Here is a 15,456-nt window from a genome sequence, read left to right as displayed (position 1 = left end):
AGAATGACAAGCTGAGAGAGTGTAATGGAGTACCACAAGAGTGTAACTTCATTTACTAGAGTGACACATGGACGGACACAGGAGACAGAGAGACAAGGAGACAGAGAGACAGGGAGACAGAGAGACAAGGAGACAGGGAGACAGGGAGACAGAGAGACAAGGAGACAGGGAGACAGGGAGACAGAGAGACAAGGAGACAGGGAGACAGGGAGACAGGGAGACAAGGAGACAAGGAGACAGGGAGACAGGGAGACAGGGGAAGAAAAAGGATGAGAGACAGAGGAGAAAAACAGTGGAGAGAGACAGACAAAGAAAGAGAGATGGGAAAGACAGAGAAAGAGAGAGGGGAAAGACAGAGAAAGAGAGAGGGGAAAGACAGAGAAAGAGAGAGGGGAAAGACAGAGAAAGAGAGAGGGGAAAGACAGAGAAAGAGAGAGGGGAAAGACAGAGAAAGAGAGAGGGGAAAGACAGAGAAAGAGAGAGGGGAAAGACAGAGAAAGAGAGAGGGGAAAGACAGAGAAAGAGAGAGGGGAAAGACAGAGAAAGAGAGAGGGGAAAGACAGAGAAAGAGAGAGGGGAAAGACAGAGAAAGAGAGAGGGGAAAGACGGAGAAAGAGAGAGGGGAAAGACAGAGAAAGAGAGAGGGGAAAGACAGAGAAAGAGAGAGGGGAAAGACAGAGAATGAGAGGGAGAACATCTAAGAGATTGAAGGAGAGAATGCGAGAGAGAAGGAGAGACGGACAGAAAAAGAGAATGAAAGAAAAAAGAAAGAAAAGAAGAAGTCAGAACAAGAGAACTAGACCCTCATCACACCTAGTGATGGGGGGAGGGGATCCATGGTTACATATCGCAATATTCATTTGACAATATTATATTGATACTTTGGCTCCATGTATCAATTCATTAAAATAAAAGTATAGTGAGCAATATGTTTGGAACATCTAATCGCAATAAAATGGCAGTATTGAATCGCATTACATATCATATCGGCACCGAAGTATTGTGATAATATTGTATTGTGAGGCCCCTGGCCATTCTCAGCCTTACTCGGGCTCCCGAGTGGCGCAGGGGTCGAAGACACTGCACCTCAGTGCAAGACTGCAAGAGGTGTCACTACAGTCCCTGGTTCAATTCCAGGCTGTATCACATCCGGCTGTGATTGGGAGCCCCATAGGGTGGCGCACAATTGGCTCAGCGTTGGCCGGGGTAGGCTGTCATTGTAAATAAGAATTTGTTCTTAACTAACTTGCCTAGTTAAATACAATGTCCGGGCAGCCCTCAGCCTCTGGGCCTGACTCTGCTGTGACACATACCCACCACACGAGTCGCATGGAAATGATGCCTCAGTACACAAAGGGCTGCTACTAGGGGGAAACAAACAAACAGGCACTTCTTGATTAATGGGAAACAGTCGCAGGGATGGGCATTGTTATAAGGTTGGAGCCATGGCGACTGGGTGAGAGAGCCACCTCTTCTCTTACTCTAATGCACTTTACTGTCTGAATAGTCTGCCACTTCGATAGCCTTGCATCAATGAGACTACGTCTGTCTGGGGAACTCAAGCAGGGATAGTTGCTTTACTACTAGAGGAATGTCGCTGTTACTTTTTGTTAAAACATTGTACTCTATTTCTGTCTAGGTGTGAACATTAAATTAAGCTTGGAATTCTGGTTAACACAAGCATACATACATCTTTATAAAGTGGCTCATGTGGCACAGACAGACAGGAAGAAAGCTGGCCCACTACACAGAGAGACACTGAGGCAGGCCCCTAGGGTGTGTGTGTGTGTGTGTGTGTGTGTGTGTGTGTGTGTGTGTGTGTGTGTGTGTGTGTGTGTGTGTGTGTGTGTGTGTGTGTGTGTGTGTGTGTGTGTGTGTGTGTGTGTGTGTCAGGTCCCTCGCCCTTGCAGCACTGCTGAAGGTGAGCTGAGCTGTGGCCTCTCTCCAGAGACACACACACACAAACTCCCTTTTTGCTCTTCAGTGAAAATAAACACCAGATGCTGTCTCCCTGCATATTGATTGTGTGTCATAGTGAGAGAAGAAGGGGAGGGGGGGGGGCAGGGCAGAGATGAGACAGAGAGAGAGAAAGAGAGCAGAAGAGAGACCAAGGGAGAAATAGAGAGAGAAAGAGAGAGCGAGAGAGAGAGGGGGCAGAGATGAGACAGAGAGAGAAACAGAAGAGCGAAAAATAAAGTGTGAGAGAGAAATAGAGAGAGAGGAGAGAGAGAGAGACAGAGAGGAATATAAACAAAGCAGTGAGGAAGAGAGAGCCTGTGTGCAGCTCCATGAGTCAGATGGACTCCTCTCCTACCAGCAGATCATTCTCATTCACACACAGTCCAGTCCATTCTAGACCAATGGAAACATGCAACAGCAGCACCAATACCATGCAGGCCTCCCAATGCAAATACTGTAGGACCTGTCATTGTCAAGGACTAGACCTGTCTGATCCTGCAGTGTGTAGCTGTTGATCTCAGCTGAAGGAGAACTGCAGACAGACACAGTGTACATTGAACAGTAAACACATGGCCTGTGCTGTCCGACAGGAAGTACATAATATTTCACCATGTTAAGGGAAAAAGTCAAGTTGAAGCTTAAGGCTAAAATGTGACACCAGACTGGATGAGGAGGAGACTGCATCTAGAATGGACGGGAAGCAGTTGTCCCACGGTTCATTCCGTCGACTACAGACGACCATATGATGAAAGGCGATATATGCCTGTTATGGTTATGGGGAAAGGTTTGAGTGTGTATGAGGTATCACTGACCTCTGTGATGCGTGGGTTGGTACACTGGACTTTCTTGCTGGACAGGTCTAGCCAGCGGGTGGTATAGGGGTTGAGGGGTGGGCAGTGGTGGCGCAGGGTACATCGGCCCTCTCCACTACACCAGCCACACTGGAACTTCCTCTGGGCCTTCAGACACATGCCACAGCTGTCCCTCTGGGCCACACACTTATACAGGTGCACTGTGGGATACAGGAAAACTCAGGGTAAACAATACAGTGGTGGTAACAGAAAACAGCATTTGATTTGAACGTAACATTATACTGACAATTTAACACATTAGACAACCTAATATTACCTGACAAACAAACTGTAGTTTAGTGTAGTACTGGACTGTATTCCTGCAGGATTTAGTTGGTTAAAACATTACATTTTTAAGAAAGATACATCTGTGCTCTTCATACCTGCTGTTTGGGTAAAAGCAGGTATTATGCTGTGTATCCAGCTGAGACAAGAAACATCTGTTTTATGTGTTGGTGTCAACAAATGTGTGTGTGTGTGTGTGTGTGTGTTGTGTGTGTGTGTGTGTGTGTGTGTGTGTGTGTGTGTGTGTGTGTGTGTGTGTGTGTGTGTGTGTGTGTGTGTGTGTGTGTGTGTGTGTGTGTGTGTGTGTGTGTGTGTGTGTGTATGTGTGTGTTTGGTTTTACTACCCTAAGCTATTTTATGCTTAGGGTTACAATCAGGGTTAAGGTTAGAATTAGGGTTAGGGGTTAGGTTAAGGGTTAGGAGTTAGGTTTAGGTTTAAGATAAGGGTTAAGGTTAGGTTTAGGGTTAGTAATTAGGTTTGGGTATAAGGTAAGGGTTAAGGTTAGGTTTAGGGATTAGGGAAAATAGGATTTTGAATGGGAATTAATTGTTTGGTCCCCACAAGGATAGTAAAACAAGCATGTGAATGTCTTACCTTGGATATTATCTGGGTTGTCTATAATGAAGTTGCCATTCCAGACCACTGAAAAATCCACTGGCAACTCACTTATCTTCATCCCTTCATAGAGATACTGAGAGAGAGAGAGAGAGAGAGAGAGAGAGAGAGAGAGAGAGAGAGAGAGAGAGCGATATAGAAAGAGTGGGGAGATAAAGAGAGGGGGTAAAGAGAGGTGAGGTAGGGGGAAAGAGGGAGGGGGAGGAGAGAGAGGGGGAGAGAAGGAAAAAGTAGAGAGAGGGAGCAAAATAGAGCAAGAGGGAGAAAAAAATGCAAAATAGAATTTCAGCATGAGAAACTTAAATACCCACCACAAACCCCTGACCCTGGTGCTGCATGTTGAATGTTCCCCAACGTTGCTACAACCTTGCATCACCACCTCATTTTAAATAGGACAAGAGGGAGAGGAGAGTTAAAGAGATTCTCCGGTACTTTTATATACGTTTTAGCCAGTAATTGTGATAGTAGCACTCACAAGCCAAAAGTCGTCTCTGAAAATGGCGTACTACGTCACATATGTGCAGATATGTGCACTACGTTATTGCTCTCTCCTTCTCTGCTGTGTCCACTGAGCTGTTGGGCCCGCCCTGCAACCTCATTGGATAACGCTGGACAGGACTCTTGCTACCTGTCACTCAAAGGCGAGCGGCTAAATCTTATAGTCTAAAACTCAAATTGCTAGGGGGCTGGCCCAAGTGGGGGGAAAAGTAGGGAAAATGGCAGGGCACAGCTTCAAGAAAACAGTTGCTTTCAATCTAGAGATGTCATGATTAATTGAGGTAAGAGAATAATTCTGCTCATAGATGATGTATGTATGAAGTACACATTGACACATCCAGCCCAAAGCAGGTTTACAAAATACTTTCTTAGTCGCCAAAGCCCCAGAGCATGTCTTTAAGTGGAGTCCTCTTAGATTCACCCTTCCTTCTCCCTGTCATCCTAGATTCACCCTTCCTTCTCCCTGTCCTCTTAGATTCACCCTTCCTTCTCTCTGTCCTCCTAGATTCACCCTTCCTTCTCCCTGTCCTCCTAGATTCACCCTTCCTTCTCCCTGTCCTCTTAGATTCACCCTTCCTTCTCTCTGTCCTCCTAGATTCACCCTTCCTTCTCCCTGTCATCCTAGATCCCCCCTTCCTTCTCTCTGTCCTCCTAGATTCACCCTTCCTTCTCTCTGTCCTCCTAGATTCACCCTTCCTTCTCTCTGTCCTCCTAGATTCACCCTTCCTTCTCTCTGTCCTCCTAGATTCACCCTTCCTTCTCTCTGTCCTCCTAGATTCACCCTTCCTTCTCTCTGTCCTCCTAGATTCACCCTTCCTTCTCCCTGTCATCCTAGATCCCCCCTTCCTTCTCTCTGTCCTCCTAGATTCACCCTTCCTTCTCTCTGTCCTCCTAGATTCACCCTTCCTTCTCTCTGTCCTCCTAGATTCACCCTTCCTTCTCCCTGTCCTCCTAGATTCACCCTTCCTTCTCTCTGTCCTCCTAGATTCACCCTTCCTTCTCCCTGTCCTCCTAGATTCACCCTTCCTTCTCTCTGTCCTCCTAGATTCACCCTTCCTTCTCCCTGTCCTCCTAGATTCACCCTTCCTTCTCTCTGTCCTCCTAGATTCACCCTTCCTTCTCCCTGTCCTCCTAGATTCACCCTTCCTTCTCTCTGTCATCCTAGATCCCCCCTTCCTTCTCTCTGTCCTCCTAGATTCACCCTTCCTTCTCTCTGTCCTCCTAGATTCACCCTTCCTTCTCTCTGTCCTCCTAGATTCACCCTTCCTTCTCTCTGTCCTCCTAGATTCACCCTTCCTTCTCTCTGTCATCCTAGATCCCCCCTTCCTTCTCTCTGTCCTCCTAGATTCACCCTTCCTTCTCTCTGTCCTCCTAGATTCACCCTTCCTTCTCCCTGTCATCCTAGATCCCCCCTTCCTTCTCTCTGTCCTCCTAGATTCACCCTTCCTTCTCCCTGTCATCCTAGATCCCCCCTTCCTTCTCTCTGTCCTCCTAGATTCACCCTTCCTTCTCTCTGTCATCCTAGATCCCCCCTTCCTTCTCTCTGTCCTCCTAGATTCACCCTTCCTTCTCCCTGTCCTCCTAGATTCACCCTTCCTTCTCCCTGTCATCCTAGATCCCCCCTTCCTTCTCTCTGTCCTCCTAGATTCACCCTTCCTTCTCTCTGTCATCCTAGATCCCCCCTTCCTTCTCTCTGTCCTCCTAGATTCACCCTTCCTTCTCTCTGTCCTCCTAGATTCACCCTTCCTTCTCTGTCATCCTAGATCCCCCCTTCCTTCTCTCTGTCCTCCTAGATTCACCCTTCCTTCTCCCTGTCCTCCTAGATTCACCCTTCCTTCTCTCTGTCATCCTAGATCCCCCCTTCCTTCTCTCTGTCATCCTAGGTGATGTCCTCAGCTGCCTCTCTTGCCCTTATCTCCTTCATGGCTGTGTGTGTGTGTGTGTGTGTGTGTGTGTGTGTGTGTGTGTGTGTGTGTGTGTGTGTGTGTGTGTGTGTGTGTGTGTGTGTGTGTGTGTGTGTGTGTGTGTGTGTGTGTGTGTGTGTGTGTGTGTGTGTGCGCGTGCGTGTGTGTGTGTCCTCTGGGAATGGGACTAGAATCAGTGTGAGCCTGGCTGGAGGGCAGAGTAGGGCATCACTGCATTAACAGTCCTCTCCTCTCCTGTGCTGTCCTGTGTAACTACCCAGGCCAGGGCCCCTCTCTCACCCAGCCTATCCACTGACAGGCTACTGCTGCTGGGTACAGGTGACATGGCCAGAGGCCTTACACCACAGACACTGTTAACACTCTCACTAAGAGTCTGACAATCATGGACATTCATAAACATTGAGAGTGCAAAAGGTAATATATACTGTGTGGTAAATATAGTGAATGTGTGAGGGTTATTTAAGAGTTAACCAGGGTGTTGTGGTGATATAGTGGATGTGTGAGGGTTATTTAGGGTTAACCAGGGTGTTGTGGTGTTATAGTGAATGTGTGAGGGTTATTTAGGAGTTAACCAGGGTGTTGTGGTGATATAGTGGATGTGTGAGGGTTATTTAGGAGTTAACCAGGGTGTTGTGGTGATATAGTGGATGTGTGAGGGTTATTTAGGAGTTAACCAGGGTGTTGTGGTGATATAGTGGATGTGTGAGGGTTATTTAGGAGTTAACCAGGGTGTTGTGGTGATATAATTTGAGCAGCAGCAGCTGAAAAATGAGCTCCTACAAATATTGAAATTTACATGGTTTTTAGAGTGAAGTACATCGGAAAAAAGCAAAAGAAAACTGCAATACTGAATAGGAGAAAAAACAAGCAACAAACAAAGAAGATAGGCTTTTGAAAATAACTATTTTTCATAAAATTGTAGTTATCTTAGCAAGCTGAATTGTTTACCAGTTGCTAAGCAGTTGCTAGGGACTCTTTTGGAAGAAGCTAGCTAGCTAACGAAGAACAACAAAGAATATCTAGTTAACAGAAGAAAAGAAAGAAAATCAGGACAGAAGAAAAAGGATATCAAAGTGAAACAGTTCTCTAAAGACACAGGAGACAATAATACAAGAAACAACACTTCTGTAGCTTGTCAACTATGTGTCTGTCTATCCCTGTTCTCTCCTCTCTGCACAGGCCATACAAACGCTTCACACCGCGTGGCCGTTGCCACTCTAACCTGGTGGTCCCAGCGCGCACGACCCACGTGGAGTTCCAGGTCTCCGGCAGCCTCTGGAACTGCCGGTCTGCAGCCAACAAGGCTGAGTTCATCTCAGCCTATGCTACCCTCCAGTCCCTAGACTTCCTGGCGCTGACGGAAACATGGATTACCACAGATAACACTGCTACTCCTACTGCTCTCTCTTCGTCTGCCCACGTGTTCTCGCATACCCCTAGAGCAACGAGCCAGCGGGGTGGTGGCACTGGAATCCTCATCTCTCCCAAGTGGACATTCTCGCTTTCTCCCCTGACCCATCTGTCTATCTCCTCATTTGAATTCCATGCTGTCACAGTTACCAGCCCTTTCAAGCTTAACATCCTTATCATTTATCGCCCTCCAGGTTCCCTTGGAGAGTTCATCAATGAGCTTGACGCCTTGATAAGTTCCTTTCCTGAGGATGGCTCACCTCTCACAGTTCTGGGTGACTTTAACCTCCCCACGTCTACCTTTGACTCATTCCTCTCTGCCTCCTTCTTTCCACTCCTCTCCTCTTTTGACCTCACCCTCTCACCTTCCCCCCCTACTCACAAGGCAGGCAATACGCTTGACCTCATCTTTACTAGATGCTGTTCTTCCACTAATCTCATTGCAACTCCCCTCCAAATCTCCGACCACTACCTTGTATCCTTTTCCCTCTTGCTCTCATCCAACACTTCTCACTCTGCCCCTACTCGGATGGTATTGCGCCGTCCCAACCTTCGCTCTCTCTCTCCCGCTACTCTCTCCTCTTCCATCCTATCATCTCTTCCCTCTGCTCAAACCTTCTCCAACCTATCTCCTGATTCTGCCTCCTCAACCCTCCTCTCCTCCCTTTCTGCATCCTTTGATTTTCTCTGTCCCCTATCCTCCAGGCCGGCTCGGTCCTCCCCTCCTGCTCCGTGGCTCGACGACTCACTACGAGCTCACAGAACAAGGCTCCGGGCAGCCGAGCGGAAATGGAGGAAAACTCGCCTCCCTGCGGACCTGGCATCCTTTCACTCACTCCTCTCTACATTCTCCTCTTCTGTCTCTGCTGCTAAAGCCACTTTCTACCACTCTAAATTCCAAGCATCTGCCTCTAACCCTAGGAAGCTCTTTGCTACCTTCTCCTCCCTCCTGAATCCTCCTCCCCCTCCCCCCCCCCTCCTCCCTCTCTGCGGATGACTTCGTCAACCATTTTGAAAAGAAGGTTGACGATATCCGATCCTCGTTTGCTAAGTCAAACGACACCGCTGGTCCTGCTCACACTGCCCTACCCTGTGCTTTGACCTCTTTCTCCCCTCTCTCTCCAGATGAAATCTCGCGTCTTGTGACGGCCGGCCGCCCAACAACCTGCCCACTTGACCCTATCCCCTCCTCTCTTCTCCAGACCATTTCCGGAGACCTTCTCCCCTTCCTCACCTCGCTCATCAACTCATCCTTGACCACTGGCTACGTCCCTTCCGTCTTCAAGAGAGCGAGAGTTGCACCCCTTCTGAAAAAACCTACACTCGATCCCTCCGATGTCAACAACTACAGACCAGTATCCCTTCTTTCTTTTCTCTCCAAAACTCTTGAACGTGCCGTCCTTGGCCAGCTCTCCTGCTATCTCTCTCAGAATGACCTTCTTGATCCTAATCAGTCAGGTTTCAAGACTGGGCATTCAACTGAGACTGCTCTTCTCTGTGTCACGGAGGCTCTCCGCACTGCTAAAGCTAACTCTCTCTCCTCTGCTCTCATCCTTCTAGACCTATCTGCTGCCTTTGATACTGTGAACCATCAGATCCTCCTCTCCACCCTCTCCGAGTTGGGCATCTCCGGCGCGGCCCACGCTTGGATTGCATCCTACCTGACAGGTCGCTCCTACCAGGTGGCGTGGCGAGAATCTGTCTCCGCACCATGCGCTCTCACCACTGGTGTCCCCCAGGGCTCTGTTCTAGGCCCTCTCCTATTCTCGCTATACACCAAGTCACTTGGCTCTGTCATATCCTCACATGGTCTCTCCTATCATTGCTATGCAGATGACACACAATTAATCTTCTCCTTTCCCCCTTCTGATAACCAGGCGGCGAATCGCATCTCTGCATGTCTGTCAGACATATCAGTGTGGATGACGGATCACCAGCTCAAGCTGAACCTCGGCAAGACGGAGCTGCTCTTCCTCCCGGGGAAGGACTGCCCCTTCCATGATCTCGCCATCACAGTTGACAACTCCCTTGTGTCCTCCTCCCAGAGTGCTAAGAACCTTGGCGTGATCCTGGACAACACCCTGTCGTTCTCCACTAACATCAAGGCGGTGACCCGATCCTGTAGGTTCATGCTCTACAACATTCGCAGAGTACGACCCTGCCTCACACAGGAAGCGGCGCAGGTCCTAATCCAGGCACTTGTCATCTCCCGTCTGGATTACTGCAACTCGCTGTTGGCTGGGCTCCCTGCCTGTGCCATTAAACCCCTACAACTCATCCAGAACGCCGCAGCCCGTCTGGTGTTCAACCTTCCCAAGTTCTCTCACGTCACCCCGCTCCTCCGCTCTCTCCACTGGCTTCCAGTTGAAGCTCGCATCCGCTACAAGACCATGGTGATTGCCTACGGAGCTGTGAAGGGAACGGCACCTCCATACCTTCAGGCTCTGATCAGGCCCTACACCCAAACAAGGGCACTGCGTTCATCCACCACTGGCCTGCTGGCCCCCCTACCTCTGAGGAAGCACAGTTCCCGCTCAGCCCAGTCAAAACTGTTTGCTGCTCTGGCACCCCAATGGTGGAACAAGCTCCCTCACGACGCCAGGACAGCGGAGTCAATCACCACCTTCCGGAGACACCTGAAACCCCACCTCTTTAAGGAATACCTAGGATAGGATAAAGTAATCCTTCTAACCCCCCCCCCCCCCCTTAAAAGATTTAGATGCACTATTGTAAAGTGGTTGTTCCACTGGATATCATAAGGTGAATGCACCATTTTGTAAGTCGCTCTGGATAAGAGCGTCTGCTAAATGACTTAAATGTAAATGTAATGTAATATAGTGAATGTGTGAGGGTTATTTAGGAGTTAACCAGGGTGTTGTGGTGATATAGTGAATGTGTGAGGGTTATTTAGGAGTTAACCAGGGTGTTGTGGTGATATAGTGGATGTGTGAGGGTTATTTAGGAGTTAACCAGGGTGTTGTGGTGATATAGTGGATGTGTGAGAGTTATTTAGGGTTAACCAAGGTGTTGTGGTGATATAGTGGATGTGTGAGGGTTATTTAGGAGTTAACCAGGGTGTTGTGGTGATATAGTGGATGTGTGAGGGTTATTTAGGGTTAACCAGGGTGTTGTGGTGATATAGTGAATGTGTGAGGGTTATTTAGGAGTTAACCAGGGTGTTGTGGTGATAAAGTGGATGTGTGAGGGTTATTTAGGAGTTAACCAGGGTGTTGTGGTGATATAGTGGATGTGTGAGGGTTATTTAGGAGTTAACCAGGGTGTTGTGGACATAATTTCACATGGATACGTGTAGATATACATCTGGCTGAGGTGAATAAGAGAGAGATGTTGTATACATTTTATAAACATACAGAATGTGCTGTAAGAGTGTGTTCTGCAGTACGTGTGTGTAAATGTGAGCCTTTGCTAGCTAGTGTGTGTTACTGTGAGTGTCCATCATGTATATAGCATGTCTCCAGGCCCTGCCGTGTGTTAATGTGTGTTACTAACCCTAACCCTGAAGTGTGTTACTGTGTGTTACTAACCCTAACCCTGCACTGTGTTACTGTGTGTTACTAACCCTAACCCTGAAGTGTGTTACTGTGTGTTACTAACCCTAACCCTGTACTGTGTTACTGTGTGTTACTAACCCTAACCCTGAAGTGTGTTACTGTGTGTTACTAACCCTAACCCTGTACTGTGTTACTGTGTGTTACTAACCCTAACCCTGCACTGTGTTACTGTGTGTTACTGTGTGTTACTAACCCTAACCCTGCAGTGTGTTACTGTGTGTTACTAACCCTAACCCTGCAGTGTGTTACTGTGTGTTACTAACCCTAACCCTGCACTGTGTTACTGTGTGTTACTGTGTGTTACTAACCCTAACCCTGCAGTGTGTTACTGTGTGTTACTAACCCTAACCCTGCAGTGTGTTACTGTGTATTACTAACCCAACCCTGTACTGTGTTACTGTGTGTTACTAACCCTAACCTTGAAGTGTGTTACTGTGTGTTACTAACCCTAACCCTGCAGTGTGTTACTGTGTATTACTAACCCTAACCCTGTACTGTGTTACTGTGTGTTACTAACCCTAACCCTGAAGTGTGTTACTGTGTGTTACTAACCCTAACCCTGTACTGTGTTACTGTGTGTTACTAACCCTAACCCTGCACTGTGTTACTGTGTGTTACTAACCCTAACCCTGCACTGTGTTACTGTGTGTTACTAACCCTAACCCTGGACTGTGTTACTGTGTGTTACTGTGTGTTACTAACCCTAACCCTGCACTCTGTTACTGTGTGTTACTGTGTGTTACTAACCCTAACCCTGCAGTGTGTTACTGTGTGTTACTAACCCTAACCCTGAAGTGTGTTACTGTGTGTTACTAACCCTAACCCTGCACTGTGTTACTGTGTGTTACTAACCCTAACCCTGCACTGTGTTACTGTGTGTTACTAACCCTAACCCTGCACTGTGTTACTGTGTGTTACTAACCCTAACCCTGCACTGTGTTACTGTGTGTTACTGTGTGTTACTAACCCTAACCCTGCACTGTGTTACTGTGTGTTACTAACTCTAACCCTGCTGTGTTACTGTGTGTTACTAACCCTAACCCTGTACTGTGTTACTGTGTGTTACTAACCCCAACCCTGCACTGTGTTACTGTGTGTTACTAACCCTAACCCTGTACTGTGTTACTGTGTGTTACTAACCCTAACCCTGCACTGTGTTACTGTGTGTTACTAACCCTAACCCTGCACTGGGTTACTGTGTGTTACTGTGTGTTACTAACCCTAACCCTGCACTGTGTTACTGTGTGTTACTAACCCTAACCCTGCACTGTGTTACTGTGTGTTACTAACCCTAACCCTGCACTGAGTTACTGTGTGTTACTAACCCTAACCCTGCACTGTGTTACTGTGTGTTACTAACCCTAACCCTGCACTGTGTTACTGTGTGTTACTAACTCTAACCCTGCAGTGTGTACTGTGTGTTACTAACCCTAACCCTGTACTGTGTTACTGTGTGTTACTAACCCTAACCCTGCACTGTGTTACTGTGTGTTACTAACCCTAACCCTGCACTGTGTTACTGTGTGTTACTAACCCTAACCCTGCACTGTGTTACTGTGTGTTACTAACCCTAACCCTGCAGTGTGTTACTGTGTGTTACTGTGTGTTACTAACCCTAACCCTGCACTGTGTTACTGTGTGTTACTAACCCTAACCCTGCACTGTGTTACTGTGTGTTACTGTGTGTTACTAACCCTAACCCTGCACTGTGTTACTGTGTGTTACTAACCCTAACCCTGCACTGTGTTACTGTGTGTTACTAACGCTAACCCTGCACTGTGTTACTGTGTGTTACTAACCCTAACCCTGCACTGTGTTACTGTGTGTTACTAACCCTAACCCTGCACTGTGTTACTGTGTGTTACTGTGTGTTACTAACCCTAACCCTGCACTGTGTTACTGTGTGTTACTAACCCTAACCCTGCACTGTGTTACTGTGTGTTACTGTGTGTTACTAACCCTAACCCTGCACTGTGTTACTGTGTGTTACTAACCCTAACCCTGCACTATGTTACTGTGTGTTACTGTGTGTTACTAACCTTAACCCTGCACTGTGTTACTGTGTGTTACTAACCCTAACCCTGCACTGTGTTACTGTGTGTTACTGTGTGTTACTAACCCTAACCCTGCACTGTGTTACTGTGTGTTACTGTGTGTTACTAACCCTAACCCTGCACTGTGTTACTGTGTGTTACTAACCCTAACCCTGCACTGTGTTACTGTGTGTTACTGTGTGTTACTAACCCTAACCCTGCACTGTGTTACTGTGTGTTACTAACCCTAACCCTGCACTGTGTTACTGTGTGTTACTAACGCTAACCCTGCACTGTGTTACTGTGTGTTACTAACCCTAACCCTGCACTGTGTTACTGTGTGTTACTGTGTGTTACTAACCCTAACCCTGCACTGTGTTACTGTGTGTTACTAACCCTAACCCTGCACTGTGTTACTGTGTGTTACTGTGTGTTACTAACCCTAACCCTGCACTGTGTTACTGTGTGTTACTAACCCTAACCCTGCACTGTGTTACTGTGTGTTACTGTGTGTTACTAACCCTAACCCTGCACTGTGTTACTGTGTGTGTTACTAACCCTAACCCTGCAGTGTGTTACTGTGTGTTACTAACCCTAACCCTGCACTGTGTTACTGTGTGTTACTAACCCTAACCCTGCACTGTGTACCCACCGAGCTGTTCTGACACTGTACAGAGGAGCTGTTGAAGCGCAGGGCGGTGACACGGTGGCTGACCCCCTGTATGTGGAGGACACACTCATAACCCCGCTGGCCAGACTGGGGCTGGGGGAGGTTCCGGGCCTTCAGGGTGATGGGCTTCACCTCCCCAGCCGGGATCAGAATCTCCTCCGACCGCACCAGCTGAGGACAGTCCTAGAGAGGGGAGTGGGGAAGGTTAAAGGTCAAATAAACTAACAGACACAACAAACACAGGCAGCAGACACACACATAGAAGCTAGCTGGCTAACATAGTATATTTCTGTGGATGAAAGAACAAAAGTCCTTGACATGAGAGGGAGTGATGGAGGAAGAGGGGAGGGAGGTAGCAGGGTCAAACTGGCCATAGAGGCTGGTGCTGGAGAGTGTTGGCTGCTTCACTTCTTCCACTCCAAAGCCTCACATAATAGGATCACCTTGGAGGGTCAATCTTCTAAAATGGCAGCCAGTGCTTTGTCACTGATGACAACTGACAGCGGGAGGAAAAATCTGCAGGATCATAAAACTGGGGGAGGCCAATAATAGCTACAGCTGTGTGTGGGTGTGTATGAATGTGTGTGTGTGTGTGTGTGTGTGTGTATCAGTCAGTGCTGCCACAGTAGGTCTCTTTGGAGTGTGTCAAAAGGGAAGTGTGAAGAGAGAGCCAGGCCACTGTCCTCCTGTCCTCTGCAGCAGTAGTCTGTTCTCACTCTCAGACAGACAGATCAATGTGTTACTTTACACCCAGATAGATAGATAGATAGATAGATAGATAGATAGATAGATAGATAGATAGATAGATAGATAGATAGATAGATAGATAGATAGATAGATAGATAGATAGATAGATAGATAGATAGATAGATAGATAGATAGATAGATAGATAGATAGATAGGCGGTAAACACACTCCACTGTCACAGAGAGCGAGAGGAGAGGAAGAGTGTGTGTGTGTGTGTGTGTGTGTGTATCAGTGGAGGCTGCTGAGGGGAGGACGGCTCATAATAATGGCTGGAACGGAGCAAATGGAATGGCATCAAACCGTTTGATGTATTTGATCCCATTCCCTGTATCCCGCTCCAGCCATTACCACGTGCCCGTCCTCCCCAATTAAGGTGCCACCAACCTCCTGTGGTGTGTGTATGGTACGTACCTCGGAGGCGTTGACACGTCCCTCCTGGAAGGAGCAGCTGGAGGGGTCATGGGTACACAGGTTACGGTACTTGCACCAGTGGCAGCGGAAGGCACTGTTCACACAGGACAGACACCTGGAGACAGAGGACAGACAGATGGACAGGACAGACACTCAGGAAGCTGCACCAGTCAAGTGGGAAGAGGTGGCACAAAACGGGCATGCAATTGCCAAGGAGGAAACAAGTGCAGCAGATCCCAAGTGGGCACCTGCTGTTGATGCCCTTGTGGTTGGCTTGGTACCTCCTAGCTCCTACAGGAAGTGTGCCAACCGAGCGCTCCAACTAGTTTCTAGTGGTTTCCTAACCTGTATGTGTGAATAGAGGCAAAGCAGCTACAGCTGGCCCCGGGACACAGAGGGCACTATTTTTTTCCTATTTAGTGCACTATGTTTGACCTGGTCGATGGTGACACGTAGTATTCTAAATAGGGAACAGGATG

General features: G+C 47.8%; 1 protein-coding gene across 1 annotated transcript in view; it reads right to left on the bottom strand.

The window, feature by feature from the left end:
* plxna2 (plexin A2) overlaps positions 1–15,456 on the bottom strand; it is a 455,628-nt gene that overhangs the window by 98,578 nt on the left and 341,594 nt on the right. The window contains 4 exon segments of the mRNA XM_082962164.1: positions 2,772–2,971; positions 3,691–3,787; positions 13,802–14,002; positions 14,978–15,092. Of these exon segments, the coding sequence (XP_082818290.1) occupies positions 2,772–2,971; positions 3,691–3,787; positions 13,802–14,002; positions 14,978–15,092 (613 nt within the window).

This window comes from Salmo salar, chromosome 15 (genome assembly GCF_965601325.2).
Source record: "Salmo salar chromosome 15, fSalSal1, whole genome shotgun sequence".
Taxonomy (NCBI): Eukaryota; Metazoa; Chordata; class Actinopteri; order Salmoniformes; family Salmonidae; genus Salmo; species Salmo salar.
The sequence above is the reverse complement of the archived record's forward strand: the minus strand, read 5'-3'. Positions and strand labels throughout refer to the sequence as shown.